Source organism: Acanthopagrus latus, chromosome 24 (assembly GCF_904848185.1).
Source record: "Acanthopagrus latus isolate v.2019 chromosome 24, fAcaLat1.1, whole genome shotgun sequence".
Taxonomy (NCBI): Eukaryota; Metazoa; Chordata; class Actinopteri; order Spariformes; family Sparidae; genus Acanthopagrus; species Acanthopagrus latus.
Genome location: NC_051062.1, coordinates 8,519,801 through 8,541,779, shown reverse-complemented (window position 1 = coordinate 8,541,779; position 21,979 = coordinate 8,519,801). Strand labels below are relative to the sequence as shown.

General features: G+C 40.7%; 3 protein-coding genes and 2 long non-coding RNA genes across 8 annotated transcripts in view; 3 read left to right on the top strand and 2 right to left on the bottom strand.

Annotated features, from left to right (window-relative positions):
- LOC119014957 (sodium-driven chloride bicarbonate exchanger-like) overlaps window positions 1–2,325 on the top strand; it is a 42,936-nt gene extending 40,611 nt beyond the window's left edge. For all 3 annotated transcript variants that reach the window (XM_037090425.1, XM_037090427.1, XM_037090424.1), the window contains one exon: window positions 408–2,325. In XM_037090425.1, coding sequence (XP_036946320.1) covers window positions 408–483 — 76 coding nt within the window. In that variant the 3' untranslated portion in view covers window positions 484–2,325. The remainder of the gene's footprint in view (window positions 1–407) is intronic.
- A 916-nt stretch (window positions 2,326–3,241) lies between these two features.
- Window positions 3,242–6,569, bottom strand: LOC119014962 (glucagon-1-like). 2 transcript variants are annotated; one of them, XM_037090434.1, is made up of 6 exons: window positions 6,425–6,569; window positions 6,213–6,318; window positions 5,047–5,202; window positions 4,273–4,389; window positions 3,716–3,859; window positions 3,242–3,633 (listed from the first exon to the last, which is right to left on the bottom strand). In XM_037090434.1, the coding sequence occupies exons 2-6, from the start codon at window positions 6,308–6,310 to the stop codon at window positions 3,609–3,611; spliced, it is 540 nt and encodes a 179-aa protein (XP_036946329.1). In that variant the 5' UTR covers window positions 6,311–6,318; window positions 6,425–6,569; the 3' UTR covers window positions 3,242–3,608. The 2 variants fall into 2 exon arrangements, with proteins under 2 accessions (XP_036946329.1, XP_036946328.1); XM_037090433.1 differs by having other exon boundaries at window positions 5,041–5,202; window positions 6,425–6,566.
- On the top strand, window positions 5,114–8,182 carry LOC119014966. Its single transcript, XR_005073127.1, has 2 exons — window positions 5,114–5,224; window positions 6,520–8,182. It is a non-coding gene; the product is annotated as an uncharacterized LOC119014966 (long non-coding RNA).
- Window positions 7,897–16,463, bottom strand: LOC119014960 (dipeptidyl peptidase 4-like). Its single transcript, XM_037090431.1, has 26 exons — window positions 16,311–16,463; window positions 16,106–16,193; window positions 15,523–15,618; window positions 14,792–14,883; window positions 14,562–14,636; window positions 14,408–14,460; window positions 14,180–14,249; window positions 13,889–14,009; window positions 13,216–13,370; window positions 12,953–13,053; window positions 12,704–12,833; window positions 11,606–11,644; window positions 11,406–11,504; window positions 11,220–11,290; window positions 11,075–11,128; window positions 10,872–10,993; window positions 10,706–10,753; window positions 10,522–10,620; window positions 10,273–10,342; window positions 9,988–10,182; window positions 9,680–9,734; window positions 9,382–9,481; window positions 9,239–9,297; window positions 9,057–9,129; window positions 8,691–8,764; window positions 7,897–8,526 (listed from the first exon to the last, which is right to left on the bottom strand). The coding sequence occupies exons 1-26, from the start codon at window positions 16,311–16,313 to the stop codon at window positions 8,434–8,436; spliced, it is 2,235 nt and encodes a 744-aa protein (XP_036946326.1). The 5' UTR covers window positions 16,314–16,463; the 3' UTR covers window positions 7,897–8,433.
- On the top strand, window positions 16,144–21,957 carry LOC119014964. The gene is made up of 3 exons (XR_005073125.1): window positions 16,144–16,281; window positions 18,615–18,668; window positions 21,005–21,957. It is a non-coding gene; the product is annotated as an uncharacterized LOC119014964 (long non-coding RNA).
- The last annotated feature ends 22 nt before the right edge of the window (window positions 21,958–21,979 follow it).

Below are 21,979 nucleotides of genomic sequence, written 5' to 3'. Positions count from 1 at the left end.
TGACTGTCGATTGTTGCATGTTGAAAGCGGTGCTGGCCTGAGCTGCAAGTGATGATTCGACGACTCGGTAAACAGAGATAATTCAGTAATACATGGATGTTGGTGAAATGACGGGACAGCATGGCCTGGGTGTGCATGTTACCGCAAGGACATGTTTTATGATGTCTTCTGCATGTTGTAAAAGCAGCCTGACTGTATATTTCAATGTCACAAGATATTGAAGTGTCAGGGCTTTAATGCTTTAAAGATTTATGAGACATAGTTGCATGCTGTGTGATCTGGATTGTTGTCAGCATGCTGGCAAGGCATCTGCACTCCACATTTGAATTTGTACTGAAAATGGATCTAAATACATCTGCTTTTTTCCTCTCTTTTGGTTTAATTCAGTGTTTGTTTTCTCCGTGCAGTAGTTCCAGTGGCGGCGAAAAGCGACACAAGCGCCGGAGGCATGACAAGAGCTTGGACAGGGAGACAAGTTTGTGATGACACATACTGGCGGTGCCACTGTGCTGTCAAATCAGTAGATCAAAAAACAAAAAAAAACTTTACCGTGCCACACTCAGCCACCTTTGTACTGTGCTACACTGTGTTTTTTGTCATGTTAGTCTGTGTGCGAGTTGTGTAAATTAAAAGAAACATTTGTTAGCAACAGTATTAACACGATGAACCGAGACACACTTGTGTTCTTTTTCTATGTATATCTATGTTTGGTGATACCAGCAGCAGAAGGAAGCCAGAATTATACAACACTTACAGTAAATGCTGTGTCAATGGGCCAATTAGAAATTTTAAACAATTTTTAAATCTACTTTATTTGTATTTTGTATGTTTTTATATTTTTCCACCTACAACAATTGCGAGTTGTCCTTTTAAAAACGTGCCACAGCAAACTGCAAACGTGTGGACGTAGTGTGCAGTATTTAACGCCGCTATTGACTTGATGCACCTCACAATAGAAAATCTATAGAGTAGATATTTGCCAATACAAATCTATTTCACTGGTATCTCAACGAGTTGACTCTATAGCGAATCTAGTCATTTTTTGGAATTATTAAATATACGTTTTATATATTCTGTATATCTAAATGTTTTTGTGACAGTGACAACTCATATCACTCCAGAGTGTTCTCCATTGCAGTTTCATACACAAATGTCTCCAGTAAGGCTTCTCCCCAAGTGATTTAAAGGAATAGTTTGACATTCTGGGAATTAAGCATGTTCATTTTCTTGCTAAGAGTTGGACAAGCAGATTGATGCCACTCTCATATCGGTGAGGCTACTGAAGATAGAGTCAGTGGCCGGCTAGCTTAGCTTAGCACGGAGACCTAAAATGGCGAAACAGCTAACCTGTCTGTATCCAGATGCAAAAAAAATCTGCTTAAAGCTCACTAATTAACACTGTTTGTAAAGTCTGTATAAAAAGTGAACAATAACAACAAGTTTCTCGGCTAATAGCGAGAGATACCCCAGCTTCATATTTAGCGTACAGATATAAGAAAGCAAATAAATCTTCTCATCTGACTCTGACCAAGAAAGTGAATATGCACAACTCCCAAAATACACCATTCCTTTGAGGACAGTATTTCTGGGGCAGCTTACTGGAAAACTACATTTTCAAGCTAGCATGGCAGCATAATTTGGGTACTCTCAGTATCTTTAGCTACTTGGCCTTGGCTTTTTAAAAACTCAAATGCTGAACTAAAGGGTGATTGTACAGAAAGCTCTGTGTTTTCCACCGTCATACTCTTTGTCATCTTGTCAGTAAGTGTCATCCATGGACATGTGATCTCCTATCCAAACGACCCTCAATGTGTTAGCATCAGAAGCTAATTGTTTTTAAAGAAAACACCTGCATGTTGGTGAGGCAGACTTGACTGTCCCGCAGCAGGACCATGGTTACTTCTAGAGATGCAATAAAACCCTTTTTCGGGGAAGGGCAACATGTAATAAACAGTAAAGAGTCTTAACAATGTATAATACATAGTATATTTTATTCATGTAAAGTGTTACTAATATATTAATAATACAAAGTCAGTGTTGAAGCAGGTTTTTGTTGTAGATGTTATTTTCCCTTTGTCTACTTGATGGTTCTTAGTTGATTAGAAAAACTAATATGGGTCAAAATTATATCAATATCAAATATTTTGACCACTTCTGTGTGGAATTCTGCCTTAAATTTGGTAGTGATAGCTGTACACTTTCTGTTCAATAATTTAAGTCACCTGTATAGAAACCTATCAGTTCAGATCTGTTGTTATAGTGTGATTTGTTTCACGAGAATGAGAGAGCGAGTGAGTGAGAGCAGAAATAAAGATGTTAAACCAACTCTGCTGAAGTGATGTGGTACTTTATTGATCTCTGTGCTGTACAAGTTTGCTCTTGTCCACAAGATAGTCAATTCTCGCACCGTATGTAGATATTTTTTCAATATTGTATCATCCTGTATTCCCCAGAGTGGTTCCATGCAGCTCTCCAGCTTCAGTGTGTGGTTACTGGCTCCCTCTCGACCTTTGACCTCAGGAGCTCCGTGTCTTTGGCTTCATGGGAGATGGAGAGCAGAGAGCCCCCCTGCACCCTCAGGCCTCCACATGGCAGAGATACAGGGTACAGGCCTGTATTCTCTGACCCGTGATGCTCCCGGAGAGACTGCCATCCCTGTTCAAAATGGCTGCGTGAATCAGAAAACAGTGGGAGGAATCTGTTGCACCTCCTGCAGGCTGGTTTTGAATTGTGCTGTGGCTTTTTTCCCCCTGATCCCAGGAGATAACTTGGATTGCATGAAATAACTGCCGAGAGAAGATAAGCATGTAAGTTTACAATTTTTAATGAATGATAATTCAAAGTTGCAGTAATTCTGAAGAGCCGCAAATTACTACTAGATAATTTAAATTTGTTTCTTTATCTATTTTCATTAGACCAAGTCTTAAATCTCATCTGTCTAGACAAACTGCGATGGAGTCCGATCCTGAAAGCACAAATATTCCACTTCAAGTCAAAGTTCCACATTCATATTTGTACGTGCAGTAAATAATCAAGAAGGAAAAATGGTGAAAAGCATTATACTCACTGGAGAGTCAAATGTGTATTAATCCACTGCTGAAAATAGCCCCAACAAATGCCAAACTAAAGTAACCAGTTGTTTCAGGTAGTTATTGAGCCTTTTTTAAAGAATATCCCATGTGTGAGCCCAGCTGATGAAAATAAAGATGTCTATCAGTATATAAAAATAATACCACAAACACACAATGAAAAACTTTATTTTGCAGAGTGGATTTAGAATATGCAATGAAAACCAACTACACTATGTGTTTTTTGTTATTTTTTTCCCTATAGGCTTCTAAACCTGAGATTTAAATTGTGTTCTTTTTACATTAAAAATATAGAAAATAATTTAAACTTGTAGAAAAAAATATGCTCTCGATTTTCACAGCTCCTCTCCGGTCCACCATAAGAACTATGGACGAGGGGGGCAGATTTTGTCACGTCTGCATCACACACTTAAGTAGAAAAAAAAAAAGACTTTAAAACGATCACATCCAAAGCTGTATGGCTTCCTATTCCTCTTGAATATGGCTTAGTGAGCAGCGCAGAGGGAGTCCCGGAGCGTCTCATTGGCCCGCTTGTCTTTTCTTACTGCAAAAAGAGAGAAAATCACAATCACACCGAGCCTCGCATTCCTGTTACATATCAGATGAGCCGCGTGACTCGGTTTTACCTCTCCCCTGAAGGCTTGGAGGTCATGACCCAGAGTAAATATTCCTTAGCCGCCATGGAGTCCAGCACCTTGTTCACATCGCTGGTGAAGCTCCCGTCTACATGCCTCCTGCTGAACGCCTCACCCCGCCTCTCCATTTCAGATCTGAGCATGTACACAGGCACATAATGCAACGTGCCATTTGGCCTCTAACAGTGTGACCATCAGAACACCATCTTTTAATGATTAACCTGATTGGTGATGGCATTTCACGTCGCTGCGATCATTCTCGTGATTGGTGCATTTGTCTTGCTCGTGTCAACAACAAAATAAAAAAATCATCTCACACAGTAAAGATAATCAATCAACGCCGTGAGAAAAGTTCAGGTGATTTATTTTAGCACAAGCACAACAAGGAACATCGAGGGGGGGAAAAAAAGCAAAGAAAGGAAACAAGTGGCACAAGAAGCTGGTGATTGGTTAGCTCTCTGTCTCTCTCATCACGGTGGAGTGATTGTGGGATTTTGGCATTGTAGGAGGAGGAGGAGGAGGAGGAGGAGGAAGGAGGGACAGCCTACTCTCTTCTGACTTGTCCAGACTTGAGCCTGGCGACAAAGTCTTTGATTAGCTGGTCCTTGAGGTAGGAGCTCACGTCGCTGGTGAAGGTCCCGTCTGCGTGGCGCTTCTCTGCAGCGCTGGAAACACAAAGAGAGGTTAAACGTTTACATTGTTAAACTTTGAACCTTTAGGATTACATTGAAATACATGACAACCTGATACTATGCAATGTTAAAGGCCCTAAATACACATTTGTGCCAAATACATATTTTCTCACTGATTTAAAGAAGGCAGGGCCTAGTTGGGAAGAGCTGATGTCACAAGCTTCAAAGCACCAATAAGAATTTAGCACCTATGATTCATGATCTGTTAATATACAAAAGCAAATTGTGGCTTTTTAAAACTTTGATGTTACTAATTCAATCATGAATATCAAATTTAACAGGAACATTAAACCGGTTGTCTCCTGTTTTTGGTTTCAGGTGATTCCATTTAAATAATAGTTTCAGGTCTAAAGAGGTCCAATGATCAAATATATCAAATAAGTAATAAGTCCAGATGTGTGTATGTAGCAGAACAGTGTTTCCATCTTCCTCGCTCATTAATCCTCTCATGACCCCTCAGATCTATCTTGCAACTCTTTGCAGGGCCCAGTGTGGTTGAATCTATCTCCATCTGTAGCAGCTATAACAACAAAATGTCTTAACCATATAATGTGATGTAGTGGTCTAACAATTAGAAATTAAAAAAAAACGATTGTGATGATAATTGTTTTTTACACTTCCCACCCTGACCCGCTCCTCTTGTTGTTCATCAGCCACCGGACAAAGTCCTGCGCCTTCCTGTCCTCCAGGTATTTGCTGTAGTCGTTTGAGAAGGTCCCCTCCGAGTGTCGCTTCATGTTGGACAGCTCCTTCTGCTCGTCGCCTAACGTGTCGTCTGCCTCGAAACTACGGGAGGGAAAACACTCGGGTCAGCTTATCCAGTTCATATTTGTAGATCAGCTGCAAAATACTACAAATGCTATGGTACCAGATGGACAAATTGAAATCTATTTTTTTAAAAAAGAAGTTTTTTTTCTTTAAATTAACTTATTTTTTCCTATATCATCTTATCTATTTATTTGATCCCTGTGCATAATGAGTCATAAAATCCTAATCATCATGTTTAAACATTTGTATATATCATAGTGGGGAATCATTCCACACTGATAATAAAAAGAATTATAGTAATTGCAATAAAGTAAAACAAATATATTAAAGGGAAAATGTGAAAAAGAAAAAAAAAATACTGAAATTTCTTTGAATTACTTGGAACAAAGTTTTACATTTTGAGGAAGTTATTTTCTTTTTTACGCATTTTTAAAAAAAGTAATTAAAACGTGAAATATGCATCCAGAGAATTTCTTCTTTGGTTTTCCAAAATATAACTTAAATTTGCACAGATTTGTCCACAACTCATATTTAGTATATTTATTTTGAGTAATAAAACCAATCTTTAAAAATGCTGTCTTCCTCGCACATGTTCTCCACAGGTCTGAGCTGCATCGATTCCCAAATCTCAATTATATCTCCCATTTTTTAGTTTCTATAAAATTTTTTGCTTTATTTTTGTACAACAGCCTTTCAACATTTATGAAAAATGAGAAGTGTGATGATCCACATCTGCAGCACCATATTCTTATAATAAAAAAGTGAATGACAGGATATCAGTGCAGTATATCTATCTTCTGATTTAACTGCAGGGAGACTTTATGCCTTTACTGTCTATAGGTTTTCAAAAAAGATGTTATCCATAGCTAAAATATTTCATCCTCTTTTTTTGGGACATATTTTGGGTCCATTGAATAATAGAATTAATCTGAGAAATGCGTTCACTGAACATAAAGACAATAAAAGCAGCAGCAACTGTGGTTCCTTAAACAAAGACGACCTCGTTAGTCCAGATGGGATTTCTGTACCTTGAGCTGTCATCAGCCTCGAGCAGAGGAACCTGCCAGCTGCTCTGCACAAAGCCGAGGAGCAGAAGGATACCGGCCAGGGAGTGGATGCTTTTCATGGTTATACCTGCACCACGCGACAGCACATTCACACACACATAGGAAGAGTTTGCATGTGGCATCAGAGAGCCAAATGTAAAGAAGTTTCACCAATGTGACAAAACAGAACTCACCTTTTCTTCTTGTCTTTCCAAAGAGCGCTGCTGTTAGTTCCCCTGTGTGAATCTAACCCTCCTCTCTAACTTTGTTGTCTTATATACTGTAATAGGAGGAGGAGGACGGGTCCGCTCAGGTGGGACGATTTTACCACTCGGCCAGGTCCACCTGTTACTCTCAACCCATTAGACACGGGCCCTGTCTCATCTGCCGAATCAACAAGCCAAGAGGAAAGGTGCCATTCATGCGTGATGCCAGCTGGTACTTAGGTGTTAAGATCAAACAACGGCGGCTCATCCTGTTAAACAGAAAGTAAGGGAGATGCTTTAATGTGCTACTGTGTCATCACGATAGGAAGAGATACGTGTGTGGTCGTATCTGCGAGGTTGGGTCAGTATTTGCGGATTCTTTCCGATCAAATTTAAAAGGTGGGAAAAATGGACCGCTCTTCGCATCAGTGGCTGTTATCTCCGTTTTTACAAGGGCCATTGATCAATAAAGATTGATGCCCTGTGAATAAACACGTTTATGTGTATGACTCATATACAGTCCCATGTAGCAAAGGCCAAGAACTATCAGCATGGTGTTAAGACTGACAGATCACAAGATTTCTCTGTTATTCGGCCTAAAAATCCCCATAAAACAAAACTTTATTTAATCGAATAACACATCAGCCTACTTAGACCTATTGTCAGTAGCCTGATGCTAAGCTTACTCATGTAGAAGAACACTTCTCATCGTTTAACCTCAATTCATTCCTATTTAAAGTCAAGAAGTCTGGAGCCATGCTAGCAGATCTGTGCACAGTTTTTATCTTGAGTGGAAGGTGAACACGGGGCGATCCCTTTTTCCTGGCAGGTTGTTCAGTAGTTATGGGAAGTTTCACTCAAAACCAAAAAATGTAATCGAAAGTTTTTACTGGATGAGTGAAACGTTTGATCTGCTGCTGGTGCTCGATGTCAGAGATGCATCCTGAGCTTTGTGCTCTCGGCACCATGAGCTTGATATTTGTAGTTTTGAGTGAAATGTTTGCTGAATTGATCGTCTTGAGTGCTACTAGCAGATGCTGTGGCTGATGGTGAACACGCTTAACATCAACGGTTTGATATGCAAGTTCTCTCTGAAGCTAGTTCACGCCAAATGATACGCTGGAACTACTTTAATGCTGAAGCTGTTGCACCATCTTATCTCAACTACGGTAGCATGAAATCCCAACTAACCTAAATCTTATTGCAGAAAGTTAGGTTTTCAATATCTGATATCTTTCTCTTACCCATTGTTTTACTACTACCTGATAGCTGAGAGGCTAGCAGTGAAAAATACATCCCTTAAAATGCTAATATTGAGATTGTGGGTGTAGTAGCATCGTACCTGACAGCCTCACAGAGCTGCATATGTTAGAAAGTTCAACAATAAATGCGAACATCACGCTGCTAATTCTCCTTAAAATCAAATGAAACACATGCTATTTCAAACAAAGAAAGTCAACGTTATTTTATTCTTTATTATTTTAGAAAAGCAATTATTACATCAGACATCAACAATCTCAAAAAAATTACTAAAAAAAGTCTAAAATCACTGTGGCGCGTTGCATTTCTGCACATAATTTAATACAGTATTTTAAAACCCTTCATGTTGAAGTAGTACCCTTACAGTTTGACAGGACATCTTCTATGTTTACAGTATTACATCGGCCGTATGTATGCCCTCTTAATTTATGAAACAAATAAACACACACACAACCCCACCCCAAAAAAGAAATCATGAAGATGTGTTATAAGTAAAAAATATCATACCTTCGAGTAGCTGCTTGTTTCTCACTGAACATATAATATACAACAAAACATTTCATCCACGCTGAACAGACATTATGTCCTGGACAGCTTTGGACTCATCACGTTTCTGCTGAAGACATCTGGCGCTCTGACAATCAAGCAGGCATTAACAATTACAACCTTTATCCCAAAGCAAGATTTATTTTAATTCACATGAGCAGCGAAAAGAGATCTTGCTGATCCAGTGGACCTCACGCAAAGCACCTCTGCAGGAAGTGAGTCATGTGGGTGTAGAGGTGTTCATACGCCTCGCCCTCCAGCCCATGGTCCTTGTCCGTGTACCACTGAGAGAAGAACACACAAAAGTTCATTAATATTCCACTAATATTAAGTCCCAGTATGCTAAATGTCCAGGATTTTTATGCAAATCTCATCAGCAAGGTCTAGTCTAGACTTCGTCATACAAAGGATTCCAGTGATTCCTCTTCCGATTGTCCTGATTACTCACCATCGCCTCAAAGTCCACCTGCTCCTCCACCAGAGCTTCAGAGATCTCTGCTGCCTGCTGGAAATGAACATTGTCTGGAAAAACACAACAACATTTAAATAACCAGGCTTTAGATGGTTTGGTTGACCACAGACCCCGACTATCCTACTTTTATATAATAATGCCTGCCTTGTTATGGTGATAATGCCCCGCCCACTCCCGTAGCCAATGCCCATGCACACACATATCTCCTTGACCTTCATGCCAGTTCTAACTTGTGAAATGTATAGTCATCAGGTTTTGAGAGAAACACTGTAACACATAACACATAATATGCAGAGAAATATCAAACAAATACATTGGTAAATAATGGCTCCTTTAACTGACCGTCAGCTGTTCCATGAACCAGCAGGTACTGCACTGAGTGGAAATTCTTGGCCCTCTCTGTCACCGTTGAGTTCTGCACACAATTACATTTGTGTTTATTATCGACCGTAAGCAATAGGAAAGCTATTTTTGACATTCTGCCACAAGAGATGAGAGTTTATTATCAGAGTCTGGAACGTTACCTCGTAGAAAGCTTTGTTCTCTGACGGCTGCATCATGTAACGCTCGGTGTAGATGGAATCTGGAATAAACGGTGATCAGAGACATCGCGTGTCAGTGAAGTGTATGAGCCCTGGAAAGATTGCTCAAAAAGACAGAAACCTACCATAATAGTACCACTTGGAAACTGGAGCGACCGCCATGCCGCATTTGAAGACTCCACTCCCAGCTCCCAGGACCATTGACGTCACGTATCCACCATAAGACTGCGAGAGATAAACAGCTCATCTTAACCATAAGCCTTGAGTAAAGACCGATCGCACTGACAGAGGGGTCAAACATTAACTTGTTTTGACAGTCATTTACTGCCCTCTGAGCCATGAAGTACAAACGCAACGTGAATACATTTTATTCTTATTTACGTAACATTTTTAGGTGATAAAAACTTGCTGTTGACAACTTACCCAGCCCCAAATAGCAACTCTGTCTTTGTCAATGAAGCCCATGTCAATGAATTCCCTAAAATATGGAAAAAAAGGCAGTGAAATTAAAAGCATATCAACTGGACAAAGGCCTTCTGATTATTGTTGTCACTTGGTGGTGCTAATGGCATTTCCTGTGAGTGTGTTTGTGAACACCTGGGTGAGTTTCAACCCAAGAAAACAAGTCAAATCCAGTTTCATCAAGCTTTTCTGGGAAACGGGGAGCGTGAGGCTGTTTGTTTGAGCGGGAGATGCACTGACTTGTCTAACCTGCTCCTCGCTCTCCTTACCTGGCTGCTCTTATCTGATCTTCCACCTCATAGGTTCCCAGACGTTTGTAGATTGCGTGCATTAACTTGTCGCCTTGGAAACCGCTTCCTCTTCCGTCAAAGCTGGCGACGATGATTTTCTCAGTGCTGGCCAGGAAGCTGGACCAGCCCACCCTGTAGATGTAGTCTGCTTTCTGACTGCAGGGACCACCGTACCTGGAAGGTTGGGCAAAATCCACCAGTTTATTTGCCAGTCTATTTTGAAAAGCATGGGCCTTACATTTAATTTCATGTATAAATCCTTACACATCTATTAGTAAAGGGTACTTCTTGGATTTATCAAATCCTGGAGGCAAATACATCTGGTACCAGAGATCTGTCAAAAAAAATAGTTTGATATCAGAACTATAACGATAGCTCTCGGGTAAATGTAGTGGAGTAAGGAGTATAATAATTTTCTCTGAAATAATGTGGAGCAGAGGTATGAAGTGAATTTGAAGCTTCAAATGTGTAATTAAATACAATACTTGAGAAAATGCTGCTGAATTTACTCACCAAATCCATAAAGTTTAATTTTGTCTCGAAGCATCGTGGGCATTGCTTTTTCCGATATTAGGCCTTTAAAATCCTCATTGTTCTCCAAAACTGTTGTCTCTACAAGTACAAATACACAAAGCTGGTTAATGTAATGTTTTCTCATGGGTACAATTTTAGATTTACTTACAAACTTGTGGATTACCTTTATTGTTCCGGTTATCAATGATGGAATATTTAGGAATGCCAGGACCTTTGTGTAAAATAAAATAATATTTAGTCATTTAGTATCTACCTTTAATAAAATACATACAAATACATATAAATATTTATTGCAAAATCTGAAAAGGGGAAGAAAAAATGTAACTTACCACTGCAGCTCATACGGTAGAAGGAAGCATCATGGCTGAAGTAGGCTGAGTTATAAAGACAGTCTTCTTGTAACGCACAAGTCAGACAGGTGTTCGGATTGCGCGTCCCTTGTTTAGTCCACCTGACGAACACCGGCGCTGTTAGTCAGTGGAAATGCTTCTTGATCACAGAAATAATAAAACTGTAGAATAAAGTCCCTTACTTGTAAATGTTCCTTCCTCCTGGCCTGCCGCCCTCTTGGTTACTTGAATAATACCTGTGGAATAATTGGGATGATTGAGCGGGCTACAGTAACTGAGGATGTGAGCACACGGGTCATGCAGACAATGCAACGCTTTCCAACTTACACGCTGTCTGCGGTTACTTTGAGAATGTCAATGACCTCCCACTCTCCAGAAGTGATTGGTGTAGCTTTGCCCTGCATGAATGAGTTGGAAAAATGTCACAGAAAAAAAAAAATGTATGAGGGATACTGTAATGACGGGCAAGACTCATGAAAACGGTGTGGCACTGGACTGCCTCTGTCTACCTACAGCGACCACGTGATGGATGTGCTTGTACCCATCGGTGTTGCTCTTCAGCAGGTAATAGCTGTTCTTGTCTGTGGCAAAAACTGGTTCTGGTGGAGAGAACTAGAAAGAACAAGTTTATTAGCCCGGACTGGAACAGGAAACAGTACATTTGTTGTGGGATTTTTTTTCAGCAGTGATTCACATTTGTTGCTTGTACATACCCGCCCAACCCAGCCGGTGGGACTGTTCACCTCCAGGTTCTGCAAAAGATACAGAATAGTTTTTTTTTTATAGCTGTACCTGTAACTATATTACAGCTATATAATATAAAAATACACCGGCCTTATCAGTTTAAAGCCAGAAGTGAATTTAGAGACTGTTTAGCTGATAGGGAATTTCCAACAACAGGCTGCTATAACACGTGAAACATTTTTACACAGATGAATGTCATTGAAGCTGCTGCTATTAACTGAATTTCTGTATGAAGCCTCACTGCTTTAAGCTACAAAGTTTGCCGTTTAACAGGTTAAATCGATGGCAGATGTGACTTTCAGGTGGAAACCATCGCTAGTAACAAAGTAGTGAAGAGCAAGAGCCTTTTGTGAAAAGGAGCAGAGAAAAGAGATGTTCAATATTGTTCCCTTTACAGTTGAGTTATTGCTAAATGTCAGGTAGCTTAATTCAGATCAATTTAAAATAATGTGTTCCAATGATAAAGATGGTGGCAAAACCACATTCCAAAGGCTCTGGGTTAATATACTTTTAAAATAGAGCTGTCATTGTCTCCTCACTTATTTATGTGTGGGTACATTTGATTTAAGGCAATTTAGACGGAATAAACAAGTGTGTGTGGCCGTGATCCAGCGCCATAAGACATTGATTCTACCAAATTAACACACACAAGATAATTGGTCGACACAAAACGCAAGGTTCAACACAAGGTAGCTTCCTATTTCCATTTCCTCTGACAATCATGAGATATTTAACAATGGCAGGAAAGGGAAGGAGATCATGGTTTGAGTTAAACTCTTCACCTGCGTGAAGGTCTTGGCTCAACCCATCTATCCCGACCTCATCCACTGGTCTTTGCTGTCTGGTCATTACACTCTTGCGTACAAAATGTAACTTGTGTGATTAATGTACTTATTTTAGTTGAGACCGTGATCTTTTCCTAAACCTAACCAAGGCGTAGTTATCCTCCCTTTCAGTAAAAGTGTTGCTTGTAGGTTGAATTGCTGTGAAAATGGGTAAATTCCGTGTCATTTTCCCGGTGTGATGTCGATGAAATAAAAAAAGCCGTTCATGACATCAAGCTTTACCTCATAAGGACTCCATGTAGATCCAGTCAGATTGTAGATCTGAAGGATGAGGTGTTGTTGCAGCCTCTTCAGCCACTGGACGGCAATCTGCTCATCTGTCACCCAAGTGACAGTGGCCAAGTAATGCTCACTGTAAGCAAGAAAGAAATCAAATCAATTATGACGCTCTGTTTATGATCTCGCTCCCTGATAGCAGGACTGAATATCCCGATACGAAGTTTAACAGCGTAATAGAAACTGTTTCATCACCTCGAGCCCTTCCATGTGGCTGGAACTACAACCTCAGTAATGTCAGTCACGTTATCGGTGTCCACCACGAATAGTTTTACAACAGGGTTGGGAGTACCTGGCTGCACAAAAAAAGAGCATGAGATGCATAAAATAAAGATCACATAATAAAGATTATGTCCGCCAAATCTGAACACAGCGTGCACAGTTTAACGACATGCAACAATACAAGGAGCCAAGTGAAAGAATGTTAGAGTCAAACAAGCCACGCATCGCTGTCTCACCTTTGGATATGGAATTTGAACAGTTCTGGGGTACTGTCCATCACCGTACCACGTGTATTCTATTAGGTGGACCTCAGTGTCGTTGGTCTCAATATAGGCCAGGTGCTTCCCTCCAGGTGACCACCAGAAGCCCTGATGGGATGAAAACATTTCCTCTGGAAGGGGGAAAGTGCGAAGCGAAGTTAGGATTCAGGACTTCAGTCGGAGTCAGGCTGAGGTTCAATTACTGGTGGGCAATCTGATGCTTTCAGGTTGTGCTCAATCTCGGAAAGTGTCCAGAATGCAAATTGGAGTTGTAACTAGTAACATGGTGGATGAGGAACCTGTGCCCTAAAATTAACTATCTTTTAATTTCTATTTGTAAGAAAAGAGAAAGAGTTTTGAATCCCGGTCCCAATTTGTAGAATACTGACGCTTTGGGATTGTAGATCGGGTCGGCTGCAGAATGGACTCCAGAATGAATACTAATACTAATACTAATACTAATACTAATACTAATACTAATAATAATAATAATAATAATAATAATAATAATAATGAGTAATCGGAAAAAGGGAATGGTTCGATCCCTAAATCCCCTGTGGATCAGATGCCATCATCCAAATCCAGGCATTAATACCATGTGTGAACAGGTTTTAAGGTTTGACATGAATTATGAACATCTGACACTCACCCTCGTAGACCCAGTCCGGGATCCCGTTCAGGATCACATTATACTCGCCGTTGAAAGTGACTTGAACCGGCTTCGACTCAGGTGTGCTCTTTACATACACATTATAATCCTGAACGTAGGCCTGAAAATACAACGAGAGCACAAACACACACCTTCAGAAAAAACCCCACTTTGAACCCATTGTGCTCTGCTAAGTGTTTGTGAGAGGTATGCTCGATCGCCACTTCAAAGCGGCCGACTGTCAGTCAAAGTCATGCAAACATAACCAATCATTTGTGCGTCCAGGCTCACCAGTTTGTTCCCTACAGGAGCCCAGGAAAAGTACTGAACTTCGTGAAGAATGTTGGATGTGAGAAATTTGCTGAAATAAAGTCAAAAAAGACAAGAACGGCGTTACTTACTCTGTAACATTTACTCCACAACTGCTGCACTAGTATTGATTTAGAAAGAAAAGTAAAATAATGTACTTTGAATTATTGTGAGTACATGAATTGGGCCGTCCATAGTTAGAGTACTTACTTGTTGTCCAAGTCGTAAAGTGAATATGTAGCTGTATATGAATGCCTCCACAGCTAATGGGACAAAAAAAAGACACATAACATTGTGGATCACTCCAGGAGCTTTAAATATGCATTGAATTCATGTGACTGTAAAATGTATGAGTTCACCGTACCTTGGTATAGTTGCTCATGAACGCAACATATTTGCGGTCAGCAGACAGCTGGTAATCATAAGCCTGGACTTGATCCTGTGTTGGATAAAAGAAAAGTGTCGTGAGAGCCACACCGAGCCGCTGCTCGCGTCAGCCGCAGACAACACTGCGACCGTTTGTATGGAACTGCAATCGGAATCTTTTTGTGGATTATGTTCGGTGATGACACAGATGCACACCGAATCACTTACGAAAGTTGCTTTGCTCAAGAACTCGGAGGAGGTTCCAGAAGCCACATTGTGGATCGTAACGGAGCCCTGGGACTTGTGCAGATACTCATGATCTGTGGAGGAAAATTAGAAAAATGTATGTTTAAAAAAAAAAGAAAAAGAAAAGGAAAGAGTCTACAGATACTGGGGGCTCAGTGAGGTTGGACTTAATCATTAATGCTAGCATGGCAACATGCGCACACAATGATGCTGAGGCTGTAAAGCATGTCTGTTGCATGGCAATCTTAGTTAAATGTGTAATGGGACCATGAATGTCTGTAATAAATATCACAGTGATCCATCCGTATAACCAATTTTGGCCAGTAGATTTACACACTGAACCTTTAGTGTGTGGTGTGACTGTGAGTTAACAGTTATCAACCCACTATCAAACAAGACTAATCACATACACTTATACTGACTTAATGCTTTCCTTAAGGCTGACCAACATGAATATCCTGCATTTATTTGTGTATAATTATATCCTCACAAGTCTGGCACCAACATGTGTTTTGCACCCACTAAATTTCAAATAACTCACGTGTATGAACGCACACACAGGTGAGATTGAAATCAGGGGATCAATCACCAGTGAATAAGTAACCAGAACAGAGGACAGTAAGGTGTCCTCAGATCCCACACAGATTCACAGTTTAGCAATCAGACACACCTGTCTGTAATCAATGCCACTGTCAAGGCTCATTTTCTCCCACCTGAGATCCACCTCAAGTTGTAGGACCTCGGTTTCAGGGTGTTGTTGAACACATCCCCCAGGGTGAAAGATCTCTGGTTGCTTCCGTCAGTGTCCTCTGAGGCACATGTCAGAAAAAAAAAATAACGTTGGCAGAGGGCTGAAGGTCACAGGTCACAGATACGGTATCGGACGCACATTACGATCATCATCATAAAAGAGGGTAAGTGCTGTAAAGGCTGTAACTGATAATGGCGAGCGGAATATTTCTTACGTCAGGGCGTAATTATGAGAACTGTCCTGGAGTGCTGAGTGAGTTTGAAGCTATTTAGAGGAACGCACGTGTTTCGTCAGCAAAACTAAATTATGACGCGACAAATTTAATGAAATAAAATGTATTTCACGAAGACATGTGTTTTCTTAAATTAAAGCACAGTCTAATTGAATGTCTTCACATTCCCTCTCAGTGTCCAAAGTGGTGCCGTTTAACAGCGTGCGTAATGACGCGTGCGTAATGTTACCCTCTTTCTGCGGGTTAACGGTGCGTCGGACCACGGATGGTGCATTAATGCCAACATGTGAATCACTTAACAGCCAGTACTCACTATTTAGGAAGATCGCCGTGGGCACCGCGATCAAAATGACGACGACTGCTACCCCGAACACTGCGAGGAGCACCTTGGCGAAGGAGACCTGTGCGGAAAAAAGAAGGGAAAAAAAGTGAGAAAGCCGCTCCAAAAGAGCTCCAGGCGAAGCTCACCCCCGACACGGCATCGATTAAGTGAGTACCAACAAACCACCAACACCAACCATTATTTCTTCAGCGAAGTGTGCAACCCAAATCCGTCCGGATCACAGCTCCAACGATCCAGCCGGCTCGACGCGCGGACTGCACTGAAGTTATGCGCTACTCCGGCTTTGCTGTTAAATATTATCTCAAGTTAAGTTTCAAAGGTGGGACAATAAATGTCCAGCCGAGTAAAGTTCGTCAGGTTTGGATGGAGGTGGCGTGCCTGTGTTTTGAGGAAGTGTGTGTGGCTGCTTCCCTGTAAACCTTCACCATAGACAAGTTCTTCATTCACACCTCTACTACCATCTCTATGAGAATATGATTTATCTTATAAATATTATCATTATCAGAGGCCTGCAACTGATATGAAACAAGTCGCCTTTTTCTTTCAAAAACTTCCTGCACCTCATCCGGATGTTTATCCTGTTAATTCTGTGATTACTGAATAGATAGCATATAAAACACGTGTAATGTAATGAGACAAAGGCCCAGATATGAGGCTGGATTAGACAGTCAGGCAGAATTGTTTGCTCACTGTCGTCAGGCTGGTGCTGCAGGCAAATTATGCCACCATAATGATGTAGAGCAAAGAAAAACAGGTGTCTGTGTGTAGAGGTGATGCTCAGAGTACACACAATACACATTTGAAATACAAGTAATACAAAATATTTGCTCATTTAAGGTTTTTTTTTATGTTAAGTGTGTGTAAAAATTGTAGAAAAATAATGAAGTAATGCACTGAATAAATAATAACCATGGGCGTAAATAACGTGGAGGCAGTGGGGGGGGCCACGACCCCCCCTATTCTTCATCGAGTTCAGGACATTATTAAAAAGCAGAGGCCATACAGCTGAATACAAATGAATACAAAAGAATGAATAAATTTAAGAAAATACAACAGTTGAAACGTAGAAAACTATCCAACAGAAAAGTTCTCAGACTTCATTCAAAATGACCTGAAGGTCTCTGCCGACTGTTTGCTGAAAGAGTTCCTTAAAGCAAGACTTGAACATGCAAAATAAGAACTAACACACAGGCAAATGTTTGAGCACTAAAACACACCCATGCTCAATATACTGGAGTTTTGCCAGTCGGACCAGCAGCTTATGAAATATATAATGTTTAGGTGGGATAGAGGTTTATTGTACATTGTTTCAAAAACAACGAAACATAGACAGCAGCAACAACGTTACCACACTTTGAGGTTTGGTTGAAGAAATGACACAGTATCATCTCTGCAAGTGAAACGTTTAATTCACAAGCCGCAATACACACCTTCGCTCAACAATACACTCAGGGGTTGGTGTGTCCGGTAGTTAGAGAGGCTGATGTTTGCTATTATCAGCAAACGTATGCAGATGTTGCTGTGAAACAAACGCAAGCGGTCGGGTCAGTTTGCTGACTCCTGACTCTTTTTCTACTTCTGCTGCTGTCTCACTACATTTGCGCATTTAATGTTATCCCATAATAGTCACCTGTGGGTACTGTGGGTTCTGCGGGGCACCGGCCAGCAACACTTTACACACTCCTGGCCTCGGCGCCTCATTAAGTGCACCCATTTGCTATACTTAGCCGCTGAGAACACTCAGGCCCCGTTTGTTGAGCTGCTTAGCCGTCTGCAAGATCCCAAATTCTAGCTGGACACCTCTTACGTAACGCGGCCGTTTATTGCCAGTTCATCCTTTAACAATCGTCACATGTATGATGAGGCAAATTGGGGGCAAAAGTTGTTTCCTGATTTTTTTTTTTTCTTTTTCTTACTGATGTACTTCCTGAGCAGATAACGTGTTGTGCCATCATTCAGTAAATTCAATGTGTGCTGCCATTTTACAACCCAGAATACACAAAGCATTCGATGATATGCCACAACTTTGCTCAACTTTTGCACACCGTGCCACCCTTTGGGGATGACAGTGTTGTGAAATATTGATCCATTAACCATTGCCAATATATTTGTTACATTCATCAATGGCCTTAGTAGTCGCCTTTTTTTGTTTTTTAAATCACAAGAGAATCACAAGATAGACGCGCCGTGAAGCAAATCCCCTGTATCGTCTATTTTACTGTAAATAGGACCATCATTTATAAAATGAACATCATGCTTTATTGAAGAAGACCTAAAACTACTGACTGAGATCTCAAACTCACTCACCTCATGTCTTCTATCATGTCCGCCGCACCCTCAGATGATTTCACATAAGTGTTGATGACATCAGAGCTGTAGCTGCGACGAAGGTTAATGAACCTGACCATCATAAATGCCATAAAATGCACAAACTGTATTTACATAATCATTAATAAGCTTCCTGTTTCGGTTCTTGAAGGCAGCGCAAGACCAATGCCATGACTGCCGGACACGAGGATGGAGAATCTCCAAGGTAAAAACTTGTTAACTGTATTCAAATTTTAAAGGAGTAATATGTGTTTTCTTTCTTTTTCTTTAAAACGAATGCATGAACCACACTTCAAAGCAAGGGGGAAATAAAGTCGGTGTTAGTGTGTGTGGCCACAGACTGTGGAAGTTTTCCCCTTTGCACATACTCTAAGTGCTGAGCAGGCCCAGTGAATGCTAAAAGCCTGCTAAAAGCTTAACAAATATAAAGCTGTGCCTTTATGAGGAATAGACATCATATTCTGCACTCGCTCCCCTCACACCGGACATCCTCAGCAAACAAACAGCCAGTGGATGCTTCCCTTAATGCAGCACGGCTTGTTTGAAGAGCGTCACCTCATAGATGCCTCCATTTAGCTGACACTAAAAACGTTTATAGGTGTCGCTTTGGACACATTTCGTCTTATTTGGAGCGATACAGTTGAATAGGAAAGGAAACAGCCGTCGGTGTGTTAAAGAGATGTGATTGAAAAGGTCGTTTAAATCTGTGTACAGATGTTTTTTAGGAAGTTATTTCTTGTGTATATAAAATTAGATTCAAGGATGTTGTTTAATCTCTGTTTTCTTGTCCATTGTTGCCTATGGATCAATTCATTTTGTAATCAGTATACTAACAATATGAAATAAGCCTACAATTAAAGGCTCAGTCCACCAGTTTTCCACATTATATTGTGTTTACAAGTGAGGAGCAGGAATACTATAACACATGTAAAAAAAAATTAAAAAGTAGTATAAAGCCTTTTGTGGCTCCAGAAGAAGCTGTATGTAATCTGATTAACTGCCTCCAGTGACCTCACTGATGTCACAAGTGGCAAAGTTGCATTGTGGGTAATATAGACCCCAGAATGTGTGGAATAAAAAGGTGGCATCTCTGGTTCTGCTCTATCGATTTTAATCTTGTGTTATTAAAACATATCATCCATATGAGTCCAAACCAGTGGACTGTTTGGTGCCTACATTACCCACAATGCAATGACACTAATATATCAGCTTCATGTAGCTTCTCCTGGAGCCACAAAAGGCTTTATACCGCTTTTTTACTATTGCAGTATTCACTCCAAGACCTGTAAACACACTTGAATGTGTAAAATTGATGGAGCTGCCCTTTAATTATCAATAGTTTTCCATGTCCATCCTAAGTTCTGAGAGTGCACAGAGATGTCTTCAAACACTGTGAACCTCAGAGATATTCAGGTCAATCTTTGCATATACGAATGTGGAATATTGGCAGTGTTTGCCTGATTAAACGACTGAAACGAGTAATACATCATGGCGATTATTGTTGTTTGACTTATTCTTGGTCCAGTTCTAATATGAAACAGTGGGCAAAGGTCGTGTTCCAAATGTTTCTGTTAGTCGAAAAGTTGCACAACATAGAAGAAGTGGGGTTAATCTCATAGTCATTAATCATCACTTGAGCACATAACACTGTTTACTTCCTGCAACGGCTGCTGGGTATTTGGCACTTGAAAATCCCCGACTGTAACCAGTTCGTCTCAGGGAGACGTCCAGTGTTTATTCGCGGGGATAAACAGGGGTGCTGGGTTTTGATTTTGCCAGATGTGGCGCGAGCGTCGGTGCCATAATTGCATTCTTGGCTTGAGGTTGAGGAGTGTTCAAGTTGGGAAGTTATTGTTTGGGGGACTGTGAGGGAATTGGTGGTGTTTAAAAAATGGGTCAGTGAAGCTTCCATTACACTGTGTGTATCTGCTCGTATTGGCCGGACTCCCCGCCTCTGTGACTGAACCACTTCAGCGAATCCAGAATGCTGCAGCGCGCCTCGTTTACAATCTTCATAAATTCTCCCATGTGACCCCCATCACTCTCCATCTTCCGCAAAAGACCCAACTTACTATCCTCAGATGAGGCCTTGACAGTTTCTATATTTCGTTTTTACTCTTACTCCTGTGAAGGTCATTATAACTGATAATACCAATGTTTTTTTTTTTTTTTTTTATAATACCTTATACTAAGATTGTGACAGCCACAGTTTTATCAGGAAGTCCATGTTTGCAGACAAGGAAATGGACTTTAAGAAGATATTTGTGAATGAAAAATGGCATGGAAAGTAATCACTCTTAACATAATGGCTGAAGACTGTGTTCCCATTGCTTGTTTGTAACATTGTCAAATCTGTAATCATACCGTGTCATATTAAAAGCCACAGTCATGTACATTAGGTGTTTCACAAAAGACAAGCTCCCGCATATTATCACAACATATTTACCTTCATAGCTGCCAGTGTGTGCCCTTATATTCCATTATCAGCACCACTCACACTTTCACTAATCTGTCTGTCACGGCCATGTTTCATTGCATGAGTGGTGGCATGCCCCTTCGGTTTTGGAAAGTGGACACCTCCCAGCACAGATGTTTGGCTGAGTCGGAGCCATGAGACGCCGCAGTTGAGTTCACCAGGAAGTTGTGACATCCTCTGCAACCTTAACTGCCTGCTTCCTGCATAACGGAATATGCTGCTTTACAGTAGAGTTCACAGTACGCTTCCTCGGAGCGCTACTGCTCAAGGATGAAATACAGTCAAGGACAGGTGTGTCTCCTCCAATCACTCTCAGGGATGTGGATTCTCACCTTGTAGCTCCTGATCAAATCCCATCACAGATGACAGCCTTTGAGATAGAAGTCACACATGATTTGTGAGCGTTTATTTTGTTCAAGCTTAATAATACAGACACTTGATGGATAAAGAGGGAGTTTGATATTATCTAGAAAGTTGAGCTGTAGAAAACAGACATTTTCTCATAAATGTACTTTATTGTTTAAATGTATTCCACTTCAAATGTATTTTATGCTGCTCTTCGGTGTGTTGTTGCGTGCTTCAAAGCAGTTTGAGTGAATTCTGCTTCTATCTAAAAGTTCTTGTACAAGTTCTTGCAGAAAGTTTGTTGGTTGTTGTAGAAATAAAATACAGCCATGGCAATAGCAGAAGTCCCAACAGCACCATCTAGCGGTGAAAGGAAGCCATGCAGAACGGCCCAAATCACTTTCCCGAAGTTAAAAAGCTTCACAGACATGTTGACTGGATCTCTAGCTTTGTAAAAGCATTAGACGTGTTATATTTTACTAGACTGTGAGCATTTGCACAGGAAATCTCCGCCATTAAAAGGTCAAAAACACGCGTTTAAGGCCGCAAAGGAAAGAACACGGGGAGGTCTTCAGGGTGAGTTGAAAAACTGGCAAAGTGGAGAATCCTACTTTCATGGCATATAGGAATAGTATAGTTCAATTCAACATGACATTCAGGAGCTGGGGCGCATAGAAGCAATAGGGGTTCATGAA

Bases quoted from the DNA above. Each gene is read 5' to 3' on its own strand.
- LOC119014962 (XM_037090433.1), bottom strand. From the start codon at position 6,310: ATGAAAAGCATCCACTCCCTGGCCGGTATCCTTCTGCTCCTCGGCTTT. The intron at 4,390-5,040 runs GTGGGAAGTGTA...TTGTGTTTCCAG, and splicing joins AACAAGAGGAGCGGGTCAGG to CGCTGCAGAGAAGCGCCACG. The intron at 3,634-3,715 runs GTAAAACCGAGT...CTCTTTTTGCAG, and splicing joins TCCAAGCCTTCAGGGGAGAG to TAAGAAAAGACAAGCGGGCC.
- LOC119014960 (XM_037090431.1), bottom strand. The intron at 14,250-14,407 runs GTAAGTACTCTA...ACTTTATTTCAG, and splicing joins CTTTACGACTTGGACAACAA to CAAATTTCTCACATCCAACA. The intron at 10,754-10,871 runs GTAAGTTACATT...TTTTACACAAAG, and splicing joins CTACCGTATGAGCTGCAGTG to GTCCTGGCATTCCTAAATAT.